This window comes from Mercenaria mercenaria, chromosome 9, assembly GCF_021730395.1.
Source record: "Mercenaria mercenaria strain notata chromosome 9, MADL_Memer_1, whole genome shotgun sequence".
Lineage (NCBI taxonomy): Eukaryota > Metazoa > Mollusca > Bivalvia > Venerida > Veneridae > Mercenaria > Mercenaria mercenaria.
Genome location: NC_069369.1, coordinates 46,607,874 through 46,631,090, shown reverse-complemented (window position 1 = coordinate 46,631,090; position 23,217 = coordinate 46,607,874). Strand labels below are relative to the sequence as shown.

At 35.5% G+C, this 23,217-nt stretch overlaps 1 protein-coding gene across 2 annotated transcripts in view; it reads left to right on the top strand.

Annotated features, from left to right (window-relative positions):
* LOC128559507 (uncharacterized) overlaps positions 1–23,217 on the top strand; it is a 162,568-nt gene that overhangs the window by 115,912 nt on the left and 23,439 nt on the right. For both annotated transcript variants that reach the window (XM_053551332.1, XM_053551331.1), the window contains exons 9-11: positions 14,268–14,752; positions 19,742–19,843; positions 20,689–20,908. In XM_053551332.1, coding sequence (XP_053407307.1) covers positions 14,268–14,752; positions 19,742–19,843; positions 20,689–20,908 — 807 coding nt within the window. The remainder of the gene's footprint in view (positions 1–14,267; positions 14,753–19,741; positions 19,844–20,688; positions 20,909–23,217) is intronic.

Below are 23,217 nucleotides of genomic sequence, written 5' to 3'. Positions count from 1 at the left end.
GTTACAAAATGACGTGAATTCCATTTCAAAATGGCGGCGTCCATACAAACGCCATTTGTGGGGGGTTGGGGGGATGCTCAAAGTTTGCGACGTCTGATATAATTATTGCTGCATAACTTACATTGAAAATTTAAACATACTTTGTCAAAAAAACTTTAAGGTTTTTCTAGTTCGGAAAGCCCCGAATTAACATCTCACTTAAAACTTCACTTTAGCTCCTCTAATGTAAGGGGAGTACACCCACCAATAAATGTACCTGTTGATACCATTTCATACCTGTATTTCAAAAACAAATCCAGCCTAATACCCTAAAATTTTCTGGAAATAAGAAGCCTATCGAGATAAAAAAATAATTAATTGCCAAAGTGTTGTCTGAAAAGTGCACAACTTTGCTGGGAAGTTAAAATATTATCGTGATAGTTACCGAGCATCTCATGGCAACTCCCAGCATTAACGCGAAATTTTGCGCTAAAACATTTTCAGAAAATAAATAGAAATATCTAGAAAATGTTATTTATTTCTAAAATGTTTTCAGAAAAAAATGTACACATTCCCCCGGCCCGGAAAGTTTACAAATTATCGTAATAGTTACCTAGCTATCTCGTGGCAGAAATATGCCACCAGAGTATCGAGATAGCTATCTTGCAAATAAATGGCAGCTATGGGCACTGACGCAAAACATTTCGAGATAATAATGTAAATTATCGCATTACTATTTCCAGGAAATTTCGAATAGGCCTGTTGAGATAATCTTTTCAGAAAATTTTATCAAAATATTTTTTTTAATTGGCACTGTAATTCTGGCTAACGTACAGATCATGGATGATGATACAAAACAGGCGGTATTCATCATATCGCGCGTTATGCTATTACATAATATTACATTTCTCGTTTCCCATTTTTTTTTCTTATTTTTTTAATTCAATTTAAAGTTTAAAAGCTAGTAATTGCAGATGTGATCAATATTCGCATTCCTAGATCTAATTCAGTATAATCAGTACAAGCTAATATCTCTTTTATATAATTTTTGTTTATGCACATAATTATGTAAATCTTTAGTTATTTAAACGTCTCTTCTGCACAAATATTTAAATATTTATCACAAATGAAATATATAAACGCATTCTACTGCATACACTACCACCACCACTATTATAACTACTAACATTCCACCTACCACTACCGCCACTATAAAACTACTGCTTTAACAACTGCTAGATCTAGATATACCATTACTACTACCACTACCACAATTACTGCTAAAACTACCACCACCATTGGTACTGTTAACACCAGCATCTTTTCCATTACTACCACTACAACCATTACTTCCACCAGTGTCACCACGAACACCACTTCAACTGAATATACTACCACCACCACCACCACTACTTCTGCAACTACCACAACAACTACAATCACTACAACCACCAATACTAAAACCACTACCATACTTCTGCTACAATCGTCACCACCTCTAACATTGCCACCACCACTACCATTACTACCAACATAGCTTCTACTACCACTAAAACCGCTACTAGAAATTTCACTGACACCACTACGAATACCAGCACTACCAATACCATCACCAACACTACCACTACTACAATTACCACAACCACCACCTAGACCACCACCACGAATACCAACTCCAACAATACCACTATTATTAATATAGCAACCACCACTACCAAATCTATTAATACTACCACTACCACAACCACTACCATAAATACCACCCTCACCACTACCACTACGAATACCACAACCGCCAGTACCACAACTATGAATACTACCACCCCCTACTCACAACTATGAATACCATCACTATCACTACCATGAATACCGCCAATACCACTGCTACAAATACCACGACCAAGAGTACCGAATCAATCAATAATACCAATACCACTATTATAAATACAACAATCACCAATACCACTATTACCAATACTACCACTACCGCTACCACGAATGCCAATACCAACCTTACCAATACAATTTACTACAAATACACAATCCGATAACACCACTATCACCAATACAACCACCACCACTACCACATCTATGAATACTAGAACCATCTCTACCATTACTATGAATACGACGACCACCACCAACATAACTACGAATACCACTAACACCACAAAATACCACTTCTACGAATACCACCACCACCACCACTACAAATACAAATACCTCTACTGTGAATACCATAATTACCACTACCACTACGATTAACACCGTCAGCAATACCACTACTATGTATACCACCAACACCACTACTTCGAATACAACACCACCAGTGCCACTTCTATGAAAACCACCACAATCAACACCACTACTATGAATGCTGCCACCACATATACCACTGCTAGGAATACCACCCCTCCACTACAACGACTACGAATAACGCCACCACCATCATTAGATCTATGAATTCTACCATTGCTACCAATACCACTATTTCAATAATTACCAACACCACCCCTACCACATCTATGAATACTACCACAACCAATACCACTACTATCAATACCACCATCACAACTACCATTACGAATAACACCACTACAAATACCAATACTGTGAATACCACTTGCACCACTACCACTACTACGAGTACAACACCATCTATACCACGATTATGGAAACTACAAGCACCTATACCACTTCCTTGAATGTTACAACCACTATAACCACTATTCCAAATACCACCACCACCAATACCAAAACTGTGAGTATTTCCACTACCAATCCTAGCAATAGCACAATCACCAATACAACTACTACGAATGCTACATACACCGCTTCCACTTATTCAAATAACACAACCGCCAAATACGAATACCATCTCCACACCAACTACCACTTCTATGAATACTACTACGAATACTACAACTGCGCTTATATCAATACATCTACACAAAGACAATAACTACATATACAAACTCTAACAATTTTACTTTTGCCAATATTACCACCACCACCACCACATGAATGAATACTACCATCACCACAACAATTACTATGAATACAACCACCACCACTCACACTACTACAAATACCACTATAACCAACAACGCCACTACTTCAAATACGACCACCACTACTATCAAAATTATAAATTCTACCATCACAAATAACACAACTATGAATGCCACCATGACCAATACAACTACAAATAACACCACTAACAATACCACTACAATTATTTCCACCACCACTACCATTACTACGAGTACCAACACCACCAGTGCCACTACTGTGAATACTACCACCGCCAATATCGCTACTATGAGCCCGCCTGCTTAGTTCAGTAGATAGAGCGTTGGTCTACGGATCGCGGGGTCGAGCGGGGCGAATGTTCTCCATGACTATTTGATAAACGACATCGTGTTTGAAATCATTAGTCATCCACCTCTGATTCATGTAGGGAAGTTGGCAGTTACTTTCGGAGAACAGGTTTGTACTGGTACAGAATCCAGGAACACTAGTAAGGTTAACTAACTGCCCGTCGTTATATGACTGAAATACTGTTGAAAAACGGCGTTAAACCCAAATCAAACAAACAAAAAATACAAACCACTACTACCACTTTTCCGAATACCACCACCACCAATACCACTACTACGAGTACCACCGCCACTACCTCTACCGCTTAACCTACTATATATACTTCCACGACCATTACCACTAGTATGAATACCACCACCACCACTGCCATTACTATGAATACCACCGCCACAACAACCACTTCTACGAATACCGCCTTCACCAATACCACTACTACGAAGACCACCACCACCACCAATACCAATAATATGATGCTACCACCACCTATACCACTACTATGAATACCACCACCACAACAATAACTACGACTGCGAATACCATCACCACCAATACCAAATGTATGAATACTACCATTACCACAACAACCGCTTTCACCACCACCAATACCACTACTACGAATACCAACTGCACTAATACCACTATTTCTAATACTTCCACCACCACTGACACATCTAGAAATACTACCTTACCAACTACCACTACTATGGAAACTACCAACACCACAAACACTATTACGAATACCACTACAGCCGCCAATACCACTTCTAAGAATCCCACCACCACCACTACCATATCAATGAATACTACGAGCACCATTACCACTTCTATCAATACCAGCATCACCAGTACAACAACGAATAACACCACCACTAATATTACTTACATGAATATCACCACCACCAGTACTATGAACACAACCACTGCCATGAATAAAACCATTACCACTACTACTACTACTACTACTACTATGAATACAAAAATCATCACTAACACTACTTTGAATACCACCACATCCATTACCACCACTACGAGTACCACCACCACCACTACCTCATCTATGTATACCAACACCACTACTACTACTGCTATTAATATCACCTATACCACTTCCACTAATACCGCCATCACCAATGTACTACAACTATTACTACCAAAAAACAATATGACAATTACGAATACCACCAATACCAATACCACTACTACAATTACTACTACACCAAAGTCCATTACTATAATAATCCCACGACGTCTAAAACTACTACTAAGAATATCACCAACGCCAGTACCAAATCTTTAAATACTTCCAACATTACTGCAACCAATACCACCACCACTTCAATGAATATCACTACCACCACTAACACCATTACAACGAATACCACCACCACAACCATTACCACTTCTATGAATACAAAAGTCAGTCACCATTACCACTACTATGAATACAAACCCATCACTATTCCTACTTTGTTTGTTTGTTTGTTTTGTTTGTTTTGGGTTTTACTCCGTTTTTCAACAGTATTTCAGTCATTTAACGATGGGCAGTTAACCAAACCAGTGTTCCTGGATTCTGTACCAGTACAAACCTGTCCTCCGCAAGTAACCGCCAACTTCCCCAAATGAATCAGAGGTGGAGGACTAATGATTTCAGACACAAAGTCGTTTATCAAATAGTCACAGAGAACATACGCCCTGCCCGAGGATCGAACCCCGCGATCCGTAGACCTACGGAGCTACATACCTACTGAGCTAAGCGGGCGGGCCTTATTCCTACTTTGAATACCACCACCATTACCACTACTACGAATAACACCACCACTAAAACATCATCTATGAATACCACCTCCACCACTAAAACTACTGTGAATACCACCACTACCACTTCTACGAATAACACAATCACCAGTACCACTACTATGAATACCAACGTCACCAGTAACTCTTCTACGAATACTGCCACCACATAATACCACTACAATGGATACCAAACGACCACTACTACCACTACGAATACCACCATCACCAATACCACTACTACGACTACTACCACCACAAAATGCCGCTACTATGAATACCACCACCACCAATAACTCTACTACGAAAACTATCACCACAACATACCTCTACTATGACTACCACCACCACCAATACCACTACTACGAATGCTTCCACCACAAAATACCTCTACTATGAATACCACCACCACCAATACCACTACTACGAATGCTTCCAGCACAAAATACCTCTACTATGAATACCACCACCACCAATAACTCTACTACGAAAACTACCACCACAAAATACCTCTACTATGAATACCACCACCACCAATACCACTACTACGAATGCTTCCACCACAAAATACCTCTACTATGAATACCACCACCACCAATACCACTACTACGAATGCTTCCACCACAAAATACCTCTACTATGAATACCACCACCACCAATAACACTACTACGAATGCTTCCACCACAAAATACCTCTACTATGAATACCACCACCACCAATAACACTACTACGAATACTACCACCACAAAATACCACTACTATGAATACCACCACCACCAATACCACTACTACGAATACTACTACCACAAAATACCACTACTATGAATACCCAACAACGACTTCTACTTCCACGAATACCACAATTACCTATATGTCATTGAATACTTCCACTACCACCTATACCACTACTACCAATACTACAACAAATATACCACGAATACCACAATTACCTATATGTCATTGAATACTTCCACTACCACCTATACCACTACTACCAATACTACAACAAATATACCACGACTACGAATTCCACCACCACCAATACCACTACTACAAATACCACCACTACCAGTGCCACTACTATGAATGTCACTACCACCACATATAACATTTCTACGAAAACCCCTACGACTAACATTACCACTGTGACAAAATGCCTTTGATACTCTTATTAGATTGTTCCCTAAAATTGCTGCCTTTTAATAAAACTGCTTTCGATAGGAGCTACTTAGTACTTTCCTCTTTATTATGCTGTTCAGTCACTACCCATACATATTTGGAGTAAATTAAAGCATTGATTGTATTCATATTTCATTAAATCAATTTATTATACTTCTGTTTATGATGCACTTTCGCTGCCTAAAGCTTTATTTTAATAGGTATCAATAAATGCTTATTGTTTGCGTATATACGTACATGTATAATCAGTCATTGTCAGGACGGCGTTCATTGGAAATGAAAGTAAGTATTTTTATCCAATCAGTGGACATTTTACATAGTTAAGTTCAGTAGCACTACGCATTTCCTGGAAGAATTTCCATTGGATAAGTATGTTAGCGCATGCGCAGATCAAGAAGCAAGTCAAAGGACTTGGCTTCACTTTAGATGACTCTCAGTTCGCTGTTGGTATTCGACACATCGAAAATAATTAATTATTTAATCAATTATTTGTTGCACTAGTCAAGCTGGGACTTTGGGACGACAGTGCCAAGTAGACAATTTCAAAGTTAAAAAAAGGCATTCTTTAGCTAGATATATTGAAAGACATTGAAGGCCCGGGTTGTAGTACTCTAGTGCCATTTTAAGAGTCTTTTGTGGCTTAATATACTAGTTGCACCAGGACTTTAGGCTGATATTCCTACAAAGAACAGTTAAGGGCATTCTGTGTCTTTATTGGTCATAGAAGCCTGGGTCGTGGCATTCTGGTGATTATTTTAGTAAGGCATTTTGCCTTAGCTAAGGGTTATCTTTTTATACATTGTAGTTCTTGTCATTTCAAGTATCTTTGATTATTCTTCTGATTTTTTTATAGACCTTTATATGCTAATCTTTTTCGAATCATTTGTTTTAAAATCACTAAGCAGATAGCTTGAGGAATGTTTATATAATAGACATTTCGCTACAAAAATCAGTTTGACAAATAATCATTAGGAAAATTATATATATGGCATTTTAGGTACTTTCATTTCGTGTTATTGCATTTTGTTACTTTTTCCTGTCTTTCTATGATATTAGTGTATTTTCATCTAGACCTCTCGGATAAATATTAGCACCCACCGAAATTTGTTACACCACTACTATGAATACAGCTATCACCACTACCGCTACTATGAAAACAACCACCATCACTACCATTCACCACCAGCAAATCCACTACTACCACCGCCACTACTACCACCTCTACTTTTACTACCACCACCATTAAACAATCGCAACAACTAACGCCATTAGTACTACTAACACAGCCAGTACCAACACCACAACAGCAACAACTAGTTCAACTACTACCACTTTCATTGACACCGCCACAACAACAACCAATACAAATATGATTGCAACCACAACTACAACCGCTTCACTATCACCATTAACACCAACACTCACACTGCCGCTGCCACAAATACAACTATCAATATTACTATCTCCAACACTGCCATCACGACAACCACAATCACAGCCACTACAAATACAACTTCCTACAACGACCATAACCACGGCTAATACCTCAACCACTATCACAACTATTACAACTATTACTGAAACCATCACAACTCATATTACCACTGCCACCAGTTTGCCGTCACGATCACTACAGTACTGCACGCAATTGAGGACTTAAAAGGCTCGTCTTCTTAAACGAATTTAGTTCTACCTGATTTCTTTTCCTTTTTATCAACCGGATAACATATAACAACAGTGGACACAGGAATTTATCAAGAAAGATTTATACAGAAACTTAGATTTTTCATTTTTGATCCTTTGTAAGTGAATGCGTCTATCCCTTTTGTAAGATTTTTTATCTTAATACAATATAATATAATCTACCTTTTTGCCAAAATATTTTGGTTCTAAATTGATGGTATGAACTAATATTAAAGTCGCTATGATTATGTTTTGTACAGACTTCAAAATCTATGTTATGGTAAAATATGATATTGCAAACAGATATCATTTCCGAATTAGGAAGAAACTAGCGCTCAAGAACAAAAAACATCAAGTCAAATTGGCATGTTGGCAATATCAGGTTTCATATCTGTTATATTACTAACAGTTGTAGTAAATTTGAAATAGGTAAATAAGAACTTTATTTTCTGAAGGTAACATACTAAGCATACAAATGCAATTATCATACATTTCCAGTACTGTATGGCCTTTAACTAAATTTCATATACATTCATACATTTACACAATCATACAGTCAATTTATGATCAAACATTAATACAAAAAAACATGTATCAGTATAACTTCAATATTTCTTCGACAAACACGTTTCAAATTATGAAAGTCTTAAACGCATAATATACAAAATTGTAAATATAAGAGTAGTAACTTTGTTTTAAAAGAAGTCTAGAATTTGTTGTCACAATCCCCACGTACGGGTATTACATGCTCACAAGATTTTACATTGAAATACGTGATAATATAATGTAACACTACTTGCATGTATATCACAGAAAAGTTGCCATAATTTGTAATCGCATAAGTTAGATAAGGTTATCCAAACAGTAAAAAATATTTGGGCTTTAAAATTCAAACCCTTGCGACGTATTTCATGAAAATCTAACCATTGCAAACCTGGCTTAAACAATTTTACCTCGCGTCACAAAGATTAAACCATAGCAATTAAGACGTGCAAAAAGAAAAGTCTGTCCCATGAAATAATATATATGTTCAAGATTTGGATTATAAGATGATACAATTATTATTATTATTATTATTATTATTATTATTATTATCATTATCGTTGTTATAATAATAATTATTGTTATTACTATTATTGTTATCATTATTATTATATTATTATTATTATTACATGTATTATTATTGTTATTATTGCTAACCGAATTATTAAACATTCACGCTCTTTAAAAACAAATAGCATGCATAAAAATGCAACAAAATTCTTGTCATTACAAATAATATATTGCAAAAAAACTATTGGAGCAAGACAAAATTCTTTAAAGCACCCCCGAAAGCAGACATATTATTATGAATGAAGTGAATTCCATATGTGTGCAGCTCTCTAACTAAATGTTTGTTTGAGGTAGTTCGTTTTAGGTTTAACAATAGAAAGATCCATGTCTTCTGATGAACGCAGACCATAATGATCATTATGAGCAAGATGTAGTAAATCTGAAATGTACAAATGATATTCTCTTTTTTACATTTATACACTATTAAAGAAATATGATATTTGCACCTATTTTCAAAAGATAGAAGTTATGAATTTCTTAATACATCATCTTAGTCGATAGACTTTAATTTTGTAATTATTTTATAGAGCGTCTTTGCAAAGATGTAATGTAATCAGTGGCAAATTTATGACAAAGTTCCCACACATGGTTGACGTAATATATACATTTCAATACAATAGTTTCATTTCTAAATAGTGCATTTTTTAGTTTAGCTTATTGGCCACGGTACTAACATGGAATTTCCAAGACAGAGTTTCATCGAAGCATACACGGGAGCAGGTCTAAAACTATCTGACACTAAACGTTTTCTATGACCGAACCATCTTAAATTAGCTTGAGGTTTTTAATACGTTTTATTTTGTCTCTAGTGCTTAATACCATACTTTTTGTTTTTGAAGGATGAAGTGACATATTATTTGTTTTACACCAATTATGGACATTATTGAGGCTATACTGAAGTTCAGACTGAATTTTTGTAATACTTTTGGCGGATTTATGTAAGGTGGAGTCATCGGAATATAGTGAGTGAGTGAGTTGGGTTTTACGGCGAATCGACACAAAATGGTCATATATCATCGGCATATAGATCAATATTGGTAGATCAATATTGGTAGTATTACATTAGTAAATGAATAATGTGTGTAGCTTTCAACAAAACTTTTAACAAAATAGATTAATACTGTGGTTTCATCTCATATTTATTTTACCTTAACACAACTTGTTTTAAACAAGTAACAAAGACAAACAGTAATGTCCTGAATTTAAGATGAGCCAATTATTTCGTATAGCAATAGAAGTCATGTAATATATAATATTCCTGTCACATCTTGGAAATAGCTTAGATTTAACGTTGGCTTGTTATTGAAGAAATAATAAATCTGTTCTTATATTCTATCAGTTAATAAAATATGGACAGGAGTTTGGATGCGTAATAATTAAATCACGAGTGCACAGCACGAGTGGTTTAATTCTTCCCATCCAAACGACTGCTCATATTTTATTATACCTCCCCAAAACGAAGTTTGTTGGGAGGGTGGTGCGGGGCGTATATAGGAGTGAGCTTGTCTGTCTGTCGGTCTGTTGGATTTATGGTTTCCGGATGATAAATCTTGAAAGGCTTGACCGTTTTGGATAATTTTTGGAACACATGTGTAACATAAAAAAATACAGGTCAAGTTCGATTTCGGGGTCAGTTGGTCGAAAGACAAGGTCACAGTGACTTGCAACAGCTAAACGGTTTCCGGATGACAACTCTTGAAAGGCTTGACCGATTTAAAAAAATTCGGTACACAGATGTAACATCATTAAATACAGGTCAAATTCGACTTTGGGGTCAATAGGTCAAAGGTCAAGGTCAGTCACAGTGACTCGCAACAGCTAAACGGTTTCTGGATGATAACTCTTGAAAGGCTCGACCGATTTAAATAATTTTTGGTACACAGGTGTAACATCAGAAAATACAAGTCAGTTTGACTTTGGGGTCAATAGGTCAAAGGTCAAGGTCACAGTGACTCTCAACAGCTAAACGGTTTCTAGATGATAACTCTTGAAAGGCTTGACTGCTTTAATTAATTTTTGGTACACAGGTGTAACATCAGAAAATACAGGTCAAGTTCGACTTTAGGGGCAGTAGGTCAAAGGTCAATGTCACAGTGACTCGCAACAACTAAACGGTTTCCGGATGATAACTCTTGAAAGGCTTGATTGCATTAAATAATTTTTGGTGCACAGGTGTAACATCAGAAAATACAGGTCAAGTTCTACTTTAGGATCAGTAGGTCAAAGGTCAAGGTCACAGTGACTCGCAACAGCTAAACAATTTCCAGATGGTAACTTGAGAACGTTTGGGCCTAGGATCATGAAAATTAATAGGGAGGTTGGTTATGACCACCAGATGACCCTTAATGATGAAATCGCGATGATGCGATGGTACGATGGTAAAATTTCGATGTAATATCGCGTTTTCATCATCGTACCATCGCGTTTTCACCATCGTATCATCGTACCATTGCGTTTTCATCATCGTACCATCGCGTTTTCACCATCGTGCCATCGCGTTTTCATCATCGTACCGTCGCATTATCACCATCGCGTTATCGCGTTTTCACCATCGTACCATCGCCTTCCGGTGGTCATGCGCAGTGTGTCAGTAAAATATAGGCTTGATACAATCTCATTTTCACATTGCACTATGTACCTTCTACATCCTTACAAGAATAAGCTCACTAATATCATGTGACTATTACACCAAGCTTTTTATTTACTTTCATGCATACATAAAAAACAAAGGACATAGCCTTGAAGATTTTACACAGTTTTAATGAACTAAGGACTGAACATTTTGTATAACATTTTGCAAAACAGCTGATTTCTTCTCACAAAATACATTGAGATACATTCATCTATTGTTGACAAAAGTACAAGTGCACGGAACTAAACATTTCTAACCGGAAGGCGATGGTACGATGGTGAAAACGCGATGGTAAAATGGTGAAAACGCGATGGTACAATGGTGATAACGCGATGGCACGATGGTGAAAACGCGCTGGTACGATGGCGAAACCGGGATGGTACGATGGTGATAACGCGATGGCTGGATGGTGAAAGCGGGATGGTACGATGGTGATAACGCGACGGCACGATGGTGATAACGCGATGGCACGATGGTGAAAACGCGATGGTACGATGATGAAAACGCGATGGCACGATGGTACGATGATGAAAACAAGATGGCACGATGGTACGATGGTGAAAAGGCGATGGTACGATGACGAAAACGCGATATTACATCGACATTTCACCATCGTACCATCGTGCCATCGCGTTTTCACCATCGTACCATCGTTGTTTTATCATCGTGCCATCGCGCCATCGCATTTTCCAATCGTGCAACATCGGGCATTTCCGTATTCTCCGGTAAATACGCATTTCTGTTGCGTAGCATAAAGACCGAGGTGATCAGATTGCGCATTTTCGTCATCGTACCATCGTGCATCGCGGATTAGTATTAAATAGAAAGTCACGATTGTCCAAACGGAACACGTACTGTAGTTCCTTTTTTTTTAAAAGAGTTTTGAGAAATATTTATAGTTATCTAACAACTTGCAAATTATTTATTAACAGAATTATCAAATTAAGTTAGTTGATTACAATCTTAACTTTAATATGACGTCACATCATTATGACGTCATACTATATGTCATACATTTAAGACGTCACCGCTGAAACATTATTGAGCTAACTGAATTCGCTCGTAGAGATCAAAACGTGTTTTACGGTCCTACACATATGTCAGTATGACTTTTTTATCATACTTATGTTTCTGAAATTTTCATTTAAACGTTTGGCTGAAATAACTCTTATGTAATGGAATGAAAGCAGAATCTCTTATGTCACAATCATAGGGTGTGAAATGTAACAGACAACCATATTCTGTATTAGATTCATGCATAGGCGATTTAGCTATATGTTTACAGACCTATGACAAATACTGCATATCGTGTTAGAACTGACCATAAACCAGTATAAATTCAATATTCAATACCTCTGCATCTTAATAAATGACATTTTCTCCTTTAAATTAAAATGAAAACATTATTTCCAGAAATATCACGGGGAACAAGAAGTTTTGTTAACTGCTAGACGCTACCTATAAAATGTATATTTCAAAGATAAGAAAGAAAATCTACCCTACAAGTTCCTTGATGTTCATCTTTTTACCGAAACGGTGTGCACAACAATTATTTGTAAATCTTTACATATCTATGATTGTATTACTAAAGCTTCTGTCACGTGTACCGAGCGTAACTAACTATTAAACTGTTTATATATAGAATTTTCCTTAAGCTATCTGCTTTTGATTGGTTTGACCAATGATTTGTAAATAATTGTTTGAAACATAAATTAACTAAAAATCAAGCAGATAATCAATTTACTATGCGGTCCTTATTGTACACAAGCTGGTTTCCAACAACTTAAATTTATGACCTTTAACCAGCTGTTTCAAACCGTACGTTTCAACACTATGTCATGAAGCACTCGACCTAGAATGAGTGTATGGATTGGAAACCCCACAAGTATGAGCATACGCTGCAAGGATGAGGGACTGACCTTTCCACAAACCACCTAGGTCCAAACCTTAACACTATTTCAAACCAAATGTCTTAAACACCTAACAATTTTGTCTTAAACCGCTGTTTTAACCCTTGTCTCAAACTATGTTTTAAACCTTGTCTCAGACCTACCAAGGTTCAGCACTATAACCTTAAACCATCAGCTTATACTGCGACCCGGACCACTAAAATAATATAGCTATCAAGAGGACCCAGCAAGGATGAGCCGAAGCTGCAAATATGAGGGTGCCTCACCTAAATTATTTATTACCAAAGTCCCAGTTATAATTATGGCTTATTTATTATAAATTATTTCTCCAGTTTCTCTTCGATGTGCACTCTTTGAGCTCCCAAGACGATCTGTCCAAACTGGATGCGCAGTGTGTATTTATATGGCCGTATGACGTCACTCGCCTACGGAAATACCTCTGACTTTTACATAGACTGCTGTATAGTAATACAATTTACCGAAATGCACTTAAAGCGCGAAAGGACCAATTTCGCGACACTTCCATTATTCATCATCATAAACTTGCACATAAATTTGAAGGATACTAATAAGAAAATTTGTTTTAACTTTGCAGAAAGAATAGAAAATTACAATGTTTTAAACAAACGTTACCACCATCATCGTGTTCTACTTCAAGAGAAAGTATGATCGAAAATTGTATGGATTACTCAGCTGATAAGTTGGGTTACTTTGAAAACAAAGTCCAAGAAATAGAAACAGAAAGTTTGGTGAAGACTGGAACTGATTCAAAACTGGACAGCATGTCTGAAATTTCGGAAGAGACTACAGCCAATGGCTCAAATAAAATGGGTAAGAAAAAAGAATTACCTGTCTTTCATCCCACTGAAGAAAATGATTCCATTGATGAAGACCAACAAATAAAAGCAGCATGCCAGAGCAAAACTAAAGAAGCTAAATGTTTTAAAGATAGCGTGTCCCTCGAAGGCACAGGAACAACTTTCACGACTGAAAATGAATTTCGAGCGGAAATTTGTGTTTACCAGAAAGAAGAGGGTAGTCCAAAAGGCAATTTATCGACAAGCAGAAATCTACAAGGAGGTAAGGAATGAATTACAGTCACTACACACAAGAAAAGTAAATACACAATATCAACACACGGCAAATAATTCATTTTGCTTAGATCTACTGTCTTCTAAATTTTAATCTATTTGGTCAGTCGGAAAAAATATATAATTCAATGCTTATATTCCAAACAAATTCAAATTTTATAGAAAGGGTTACATAATGCTCTATTTATCCTACTTTCTGATTTATAATATTTTACATTTGAATCAATTAACGTGCCACTACTTACACGTGAAATATTCCCAGCCTTACATGAATAAGGTAATTAATTTGAATCCATACCATTATAAAAGAAAAAAGAAAAAAAAGGAAATTTATTCTTATTTTTGCACCCCACTGCTGTATACTGCTAAATACAATAAAAATATTTTTTAATTTCCCGTACAGTGAAGTTTTATCCGAAAATCAGATGCAAGTTGGATACCTATAATCGGTTCTGGGTTAAATTGATATAGGCCATTACGCCGCTTGATAGAATAGTGAAAAAATAACCGTTTCCTTGATTCAATAATATTTTTTTCAAGTTGCAATATTCCTTGATTTAAGGAGGTAGGTTACCTTGTTACCAGAGTAAATTCAAATTAGTTGAACCGCAGTAATATGATGTTTTAACTGCCACAATCTCAATTCCGTTCATCTCTGTCCCTTCAAGTTCAATTTTTACCCAGGTTTGAAGAACATGACCCTCCAGAGGTATTTTATATAGAAAGAATAAGGTAAATACGGATATTTAACACTTTTCAGTGTATTTTAGTTTCATTGATATCCGTAGAAGTCTGCATAATTGATAATTTTACTAGTATGGACATCAGCTTTCTAATAAAAGCTTAAAATGTATATGTCGCGGGGCTCGTGTTTCCATGGTAACGCATTTTCTCTCGTTTTTAAACAACTATGTATAAAAACGGTGTTTTCGACGGCTTCAGTGCCATTCTGTTAATGACCAACATGGAATATTTGGGTAATATTATTAGCAAAATACAAAGCACCTTTACATGGTACCCTATTTTTCCTAAAGTTTAAAGTAACCATGGCAACAGATATGTTTAAAATAGCTTATATCTTGCTTTTTGTCGTAATTTCATATAAGAATATATTGAATAAAAATATCTTTCTTCTTAATGTAGCTTTAAAACATTTTATTTCTAACGTAAGTTGTATTTTCGTGTTATTTGCATTTATTCCAACAAATTTCACAGCTGAAGATACTTACAGCAGTACCCTTCGTCTGGCATTTTTCATTGAAAAATCGTTCATCATGCTGCTATTATTCTTATTGATATTTTGTTGAAATGAAAATATAAGCCGAAGCTGTGTTCCTTAAATAGACCAGTGTCAACGCTTTTGAATTTTACATTTAGATATATAGGTCACGGGCTTCGTTTCCATGGTAACATCAATTCAATTCAAGAAACCAAAATTTTCTACTAAAATTTAAACAATTTCAGATTTTAGTTTTAGTATGTAAGTAACAAATTATCAACGGAAACTGAAAAATAGGTATTACAAATCAAACTGCTAGTTTTTTATTTGAAAATGGCCGTAACAATTAACCTTTCACCATATTCCAGATAACATTGAGTACCATTATCCATTTTCTTACATTCCGCATAACATTTCAATATAACTATATAAAAGAAGCAAACTATTGATTATTATTCAGATCAAAAGACTCATAAAATATATTTCAACAATTAATGGCTGTTTGAAAATAGTTCAAATAAAAAATAATGCACAGAATTACGTACTTTCAAAATAAAAGGTATTAATTTTGCGCGGTAACTGACACGTAACGTCATGGCGTCAATGACATCATTTTCAGGCAAAACTGTTTTGAAGTGTTTTTGCTACAATTTATTCATTATTTCTGCATTATTAAACCATAAAGCATCAGATCGGAGACAGGTTCATGATTTTTTTTTCAGAGGAATGGATATACAAACACATTTAGTTTGTCGTAAACGTCGTCGTAAATTGTCACGTTAGCTTCCGGTTGGACACGTACACATGCATATATTAAGGTAACCTACCTCCTTAAGCGCAGAAATTAAAAATCCTGCAAAACTCTATAGTAGATGAGTCATCTTTTGTTTCCTTGAGCGTTTCCGTTATAGAAGCTTCTTGTGGTATTTGCAAATACTTTGACGGTCTCGCGTACCTAATAAAAGCTTCTTTATAAAAATCGTTGTATAATTCTTTTATTTACAAAATGGCGTCGTTTTGGAAAAAAAAATGTTTAAAAAGGTGAGGCAAAATATTTCGTCACTTACCTAATAAAGCAAAATCTATTACAGCCCTAGATTGTGCCCTTTATTTTGCATGATGATAAAAGAAACTGAGTGACATCGGCACGTCAGCGTCCAAAGTCACATACAAGTCATAGAGAATATTAGGTTACTGTCTTATAAATTTAAATTTATTAAGTGAGTCGGAGAAAATATAAAAGTCGAGGCTCTGCCGAGACTTTTATTTTTTCGTAGACGAACTTAATAAATTTAAATTTATAAGACAGTAACCTAATGTTCTATTTATCCTACCTTCTGATCTAAAATCATTCTTTAATTAAAATTCAAAATTTACCACCAACTAGATCCGAGTCTGTCTTGCACAGAAATTAATACGCCCCACCATTACACAAACAGGTCTTTAAGATAAAAATATAAAATATGAGCCGAAAAACAAAGGCTAACCTTGTTCTGCTTTGTGTCTGACTTCTCTGTTCTGCTGAACATTAAAGATTAATTCTCATCTGTTGCCAAGTGAAGTTTTGTCCGAAGTTCAGTTGAATGTCGGATTGCCCATCCTCACCAAGCAAACGATTGACGAGACTTATATACACGCCATATCGCCGCTTGACAAAACAAATAGGCAAACCGTTTCCTCGATGATTTTATTCAATAACACTCCATTACAGATGCAAAATATTCCTAGATTGACGTGTAGAAAGCTAAAATTCTGAACGTCACTTTTCGTTTCTCCGAACGTTTCCGTTATAAAATCTTTTTGTAGTAATTGCAAGTACGGTATGCATACACTATACATTTGTGATGGTCTCACATACCTAATAAAAGCGCGTTTATGAAAATAAATGCATAAATATGTCTTTTAGCAGTTATTCTCAAAAACAAGATGGCGTCGTTTTAAAAAAAAATCCAAAAAGTAGTCCGCCAAGCTTTATTTAGTCACTGACCAGATAAAGCAAAATTTATCTGACCCCTTGATTTTTGCCTTTATTTTGCATGAAGGTAGGATAAAAATGGTTTATCGCGGCCAGAAATTTGTACAAACCGGACAGAAGTTGCGAAATTGTTATTTGTGCAGGAAAGAAGCGTTTACAATAATGTCCAGTACTGGATACAGTCCGATCTCCTGCCCCCCTGTAAATTTTGAAATTTAGCACTTCATTTTTTGCATTCTGGGACAGTTTTATGGACTAACCTGTTAAATTTGGGAAAAATGATAAAATCAAGCTTTCTTGAAGGTAAAATTCTTAGTTTCTTTTAGATAAATAATATGAATTATGTCGGGGTCGTATGTAGCAGCAGCCGCATATACTTTACATGCAGTCCTAATGTTGCCTTTTCGAAAAACATTTTCTTTCCTTCTTGTCTTCTTTCCTTTTTGTCTTCTTTCCTTTTGTCTTCTTTCCTTTTTTAAAGATTTTCCAGAGGGGGTCCGGACCCCCGGTCCACCCCCCCCCCCCCCCAACTCTGGATCCGCGCATGGTGACATATCATGCTTTCTGTTTATGCAGGTAAACTTGTGTTTGATTAAATTTCAACAGAGCACAATTGTCTGAACAGTGTACAAACTCATTACTGTTTTTTCAGGCAAGGGTGGAAAAAAGTGGTAGAAAATGAAAGCATTAACAGTTTTATTAAAAAAAAAAATAAACAATGAGACAAACATTTCCACATCTTTGGACGGTTCAAAAATCCCATGTTAAACATACGATAAAGCCCGAAACGCGTGAAAATGTTCCGAATGTAAATCGAGTAAAGTAAGCGCTCTATGTATGCGTCTAGATTGATTAAACTGGGCGAGTCTACTTATTCATTACTTGAGGATGAAAAAAACGTGTTTTTTAAATGTTGCTCTTAAACAAGGGTGGCGGTTGAACTACTAAAAGTACAACAACAGTTAATTCACAACAAATCGTACGGTATGTTTTATAATCAGTAGAAGCTAGTCGTATTTACGCTTATGAGACCTGTTTCACCCACAAGTAAAGAATTCACAGGTCCATCATGAAATATTTTCCCCAGCGCGCATATACTTGTCCTATTCAAAATGATCGCGGCCGCGATCAATGAAACGTAAAACCAACTCGAGACTTATTATCATTGGTCAATTTATTCAACATTTAATGGTGTCAAGCAGATCGAATTTATGTACATTTCAATAGGATTTCACGGACTGTAGTTATGCATGCCATGCATCGAGTATCACAAAAAAGAACACATAATGGGTTACTTTTACATGAATATATGTCGTACCATCTGGGTCAAAAGGAAAGAGATACACCAAGTAGTTATAAAACTGTACCTGCAGGTACAATTTTGATACTCCTTGTTTTATCAATCTACTTTTGACCAAAATGATACGCCATGACCATATATATTTTACAGGGTATTTTTATCAGCTTACCACTGTATGTTCTAATCAAAAAATAAGTTTAGACAAACCGGATGACATTATCAGTTACTATCAAGTTAATGTAACCGCTTTAAAAGTGTGTGTTTGTTTAAACAAACTGTTAAAGGAGTTGAATTGCATGGCTTTAAAAATAACAAGTTTGCGGCAGAAATCACCAAAATTAAAAGAAATAAAGATCACAGACCGGAAGGAATTTCACAAACACACATTGGTAGAGTTTACAAAAACTAAGAAATATCTAAAGTGGAGTATAAAGGGTATGATTACGCTGTTCGCATTTCCAACTTTCTGCGTTTTTTATTTCAGATGAATGGGTCAATGCACGACTGAACTTTGACCAGATACTTGTATATCTAGCCTGTAATATGCCACAAAGTAACAGTACTAAGTTCTTTCAAGAACTATACGGTAAGATTTTCCATACAGTTAAGAAACGTCTTCGCGCACTATATATTATTGAAACGAACACAAACAAAAACTATTTTGAAAATTGATTTTATTCATGATTATACAACTATATCAAGTTTAATAAAACATCACCTATCATTAAAAACAATTATATTAAAGAATGGTTGTATTTATTCTATTTTACATCAATTTTGGACCATGACGAATGATTTTTTTTTCAATGAATACTACATAAAGCTCTCTTGATAAGTTTCACTATTTAGATTTACCACAAATGAACACGTCGGTTTAGAGGTAAACATATTTTAAGAGCTAATGGACAGGGATAAGAAAGTATTATAAGTCTTAAGTAAAAAGAAAAAAAGATTTTAAAATAAGACTGTTTATGGTAAATTGTTGTTGTTTTTATTATTTAAGAAATAATATATCTCATCCAGTGATTTGTCGTTGAATAAATCATTGTTTGGAGTTCAGATGCGAAGGAATTATATCACGAGAGCGCAGCCCGAGTGATATAATATAAATACGCATCTGAACGACAAACAATGATTTATTCAAAAGCAAATCACTAAATTGTATATATTATTTCGATTCTAACACGATACCAAGGATTTTTAAGAACATCTTTGACGACATTCATTACGTATTTGCCCGTTTTCAATCGGTTTCTTTTCCAGCGCGCCACTATGCTGTTTGACGCCATGACGCAATAATTGTGACGTCAGAACAATGATTTGTTGTATAATAACTCACTTCTTTCTGCCTTCTTTGTTTAATAGGAAAATGAATCGGATCGTGTTAGAATATTTAGTCAAACATGTTCATAATTCCATCCCTGTACACAGGCTGTGGACTTAATATGCTACAAGAAGGAACGTCAGTCTTTAACATCATTACACAGGTTGAAAAAAATAACGAAGGTGCTAAACCCCAGGAAATTCTTCTTGGCCAGTTTCATGAATGGAGACACCTGTTAGGAAACGAAGCCAGACCATCTCATATCAAAGATGCCCTCACAAATATGGGCTATATAGAAACACTGGAAAACTTCGAAAAATATGTCAGGTGTAGTGCTAGCAATAAGTTATTATTTATGTTAATTTTTTAGTGCATGTGTTCTGTAATTGATGTTTCTCGTCAACAACCCCGTTGCAATTATTGTACCCTTGTATACGATTTCTTTCTATGCACAACTACACTAGATAGCAGCTTGTGGCATTCTCATACATATAAAACGCGAAGAAAGAGCCATTTATTTACAATTCGAGTATACATATGCATCTCAGTTACTAAAAAAAAGATTATTGTGAAATGAATCACTCACCTTGGCAGTTTCTAGTTAACTCAAAAGTGTAATCAGGACGACGTCATGTTAGTACATATGCAGTTTGAATTATGTTGGACTGATTTGCGATGCACAAAATACTCATTTTTCCTGTTCTTAACTTTGTACTAGTTTTTAAACATACGTGGAATCTTTCAAAATATCTGCCACACTTAATTTATCCATCATACAAAACATTTTACTATGATAAAACAATTAAGAAGCCCAAAAAACTTTCTTGTGTCATATTTCAAAATGTGGTAGAATCAGAAACATGATTTTTTTCACATTTTTATTAAGCTATATATACCTTTTGTTTGCAGAGATTATATTTCAAATAGACAGACAGACAAACAGACAGACATTTTATTTCAAATCAAATAGGCTAAAAAACCCATGATGACATACATAGTCACAAATACAACAGCGGACAGTGTACAAAAGAAATATATATACAATGACACATATAACATATACAACTAGCAAAACTGACATTGCGTTTAAATAAAACCCTATAAGATGAGGTAAGTACATGTATTACCCGGAGAAGGCCGGTAGAAAATAGAAAGAAGTTACCAAAATTATGTCTTAGAAGAATACATTCAAATATATTAACCTTACAGCGACATTTCACCTTTACGTTTAATATTTACCAGAAAGCAGGACAACAACGAGGCTGGTAAGACGATTGCATAAAAGTAGTTTCACAATCAGTTTAACTCGTTATTATGTAACACTTTTGAAGCCACATTTGAACAGAAACAACTACAAAAAGACAATTATATTTCAAATATCTTATTAAATTTTTTAATTGTCGTCTGCTCGTGCAGTTTCACTAATTAGCACGTGCATTAAATTGTGAACCTTCAATGTGCCTTTTCTAATCAGAAAATATATGTTTGGATTTAATTACAACGATGGCTGATTTTTGGCTTGAAAATGTTGTATAATACGCATGCAATTACAATTCAAAATATTTAGATACGTCAGTTTAACATCATTTTATACATTAACGCAACGGATTACATCTGTGTGGGGAATCACGTGACCCAAAAGGGTACGGAACACGGAAATCAACATGGCGGATTTTTGACTCTTTTACCAATTTTCAAAGGTAAGTAAAAACTACATCATTTATTTAACTCTTATTATAGCGCAGTCTATGCGCGTTTTAATGCTCTTTCCAGCAATGTATGTGTCTTGTCTACGTTTCTTCTAGTTTCTGAGTTACCTTCGAGGTTTTGACCGAACCGATGATAATTTTCTGTAAAAACGCAATGGTACGATACTCGTAATAACTCTAAAAATCTATGTAATTTGCAGCTTTTCGTACTTGTTTAAATATGTAACTGTTAGATCTTTATCATATAGTAACCATGCACAGTGTTTCTTTATGATTTTTCGTGAATTCTTGCAAAAAATAGACAAACTATTGAAATGGTACGCGACACGTGCTATGATACGCAACACATACTAACTGTTGGCAGTCTGATACGCAACACGTGCATGTGTCTCCAACGGCGATTTAGCTTCAAATTTGCGTCACAATTAATCTATTGAACTATTTCAAACGTTGTTTTCAGTTTTTAAGATCGTTCAGAAGCACTGCAATCTTTATTTATGTTTATAGAGGTCAGCATGACTTTCATGTTTAAAATTACATAAAATCTATTAATCTTATTTCAAAAATGCGCAGTTGTTTAGTTTTCTAATCTTGTATACTTTTCTTCTACAGATATGGCAAAACCCAAGTAGAAACGGAGTCTGACAGTTGGGAAAAAAGAAGTGGATAAAGAAGCAAAACAAGAATATCAATATCAAAGTAACTTTCCTATTGCTGCAATGCGCCAGGAAATCACCAGCGAGAAAACAAACAAAAAGACTGCTTACGCCATCTGAATCACCTCTACAACTTATATCCAGCAAACTGAAGAAAAAAGACATTTAGGTCACCTGTCGCTTCAAAAAAACACACACAAGCATACAATAACTCTCGATTAAAGTTAAAGTCTTCAAGATCAATTTTTGGACCTGTAGAGGAAAACAGTGA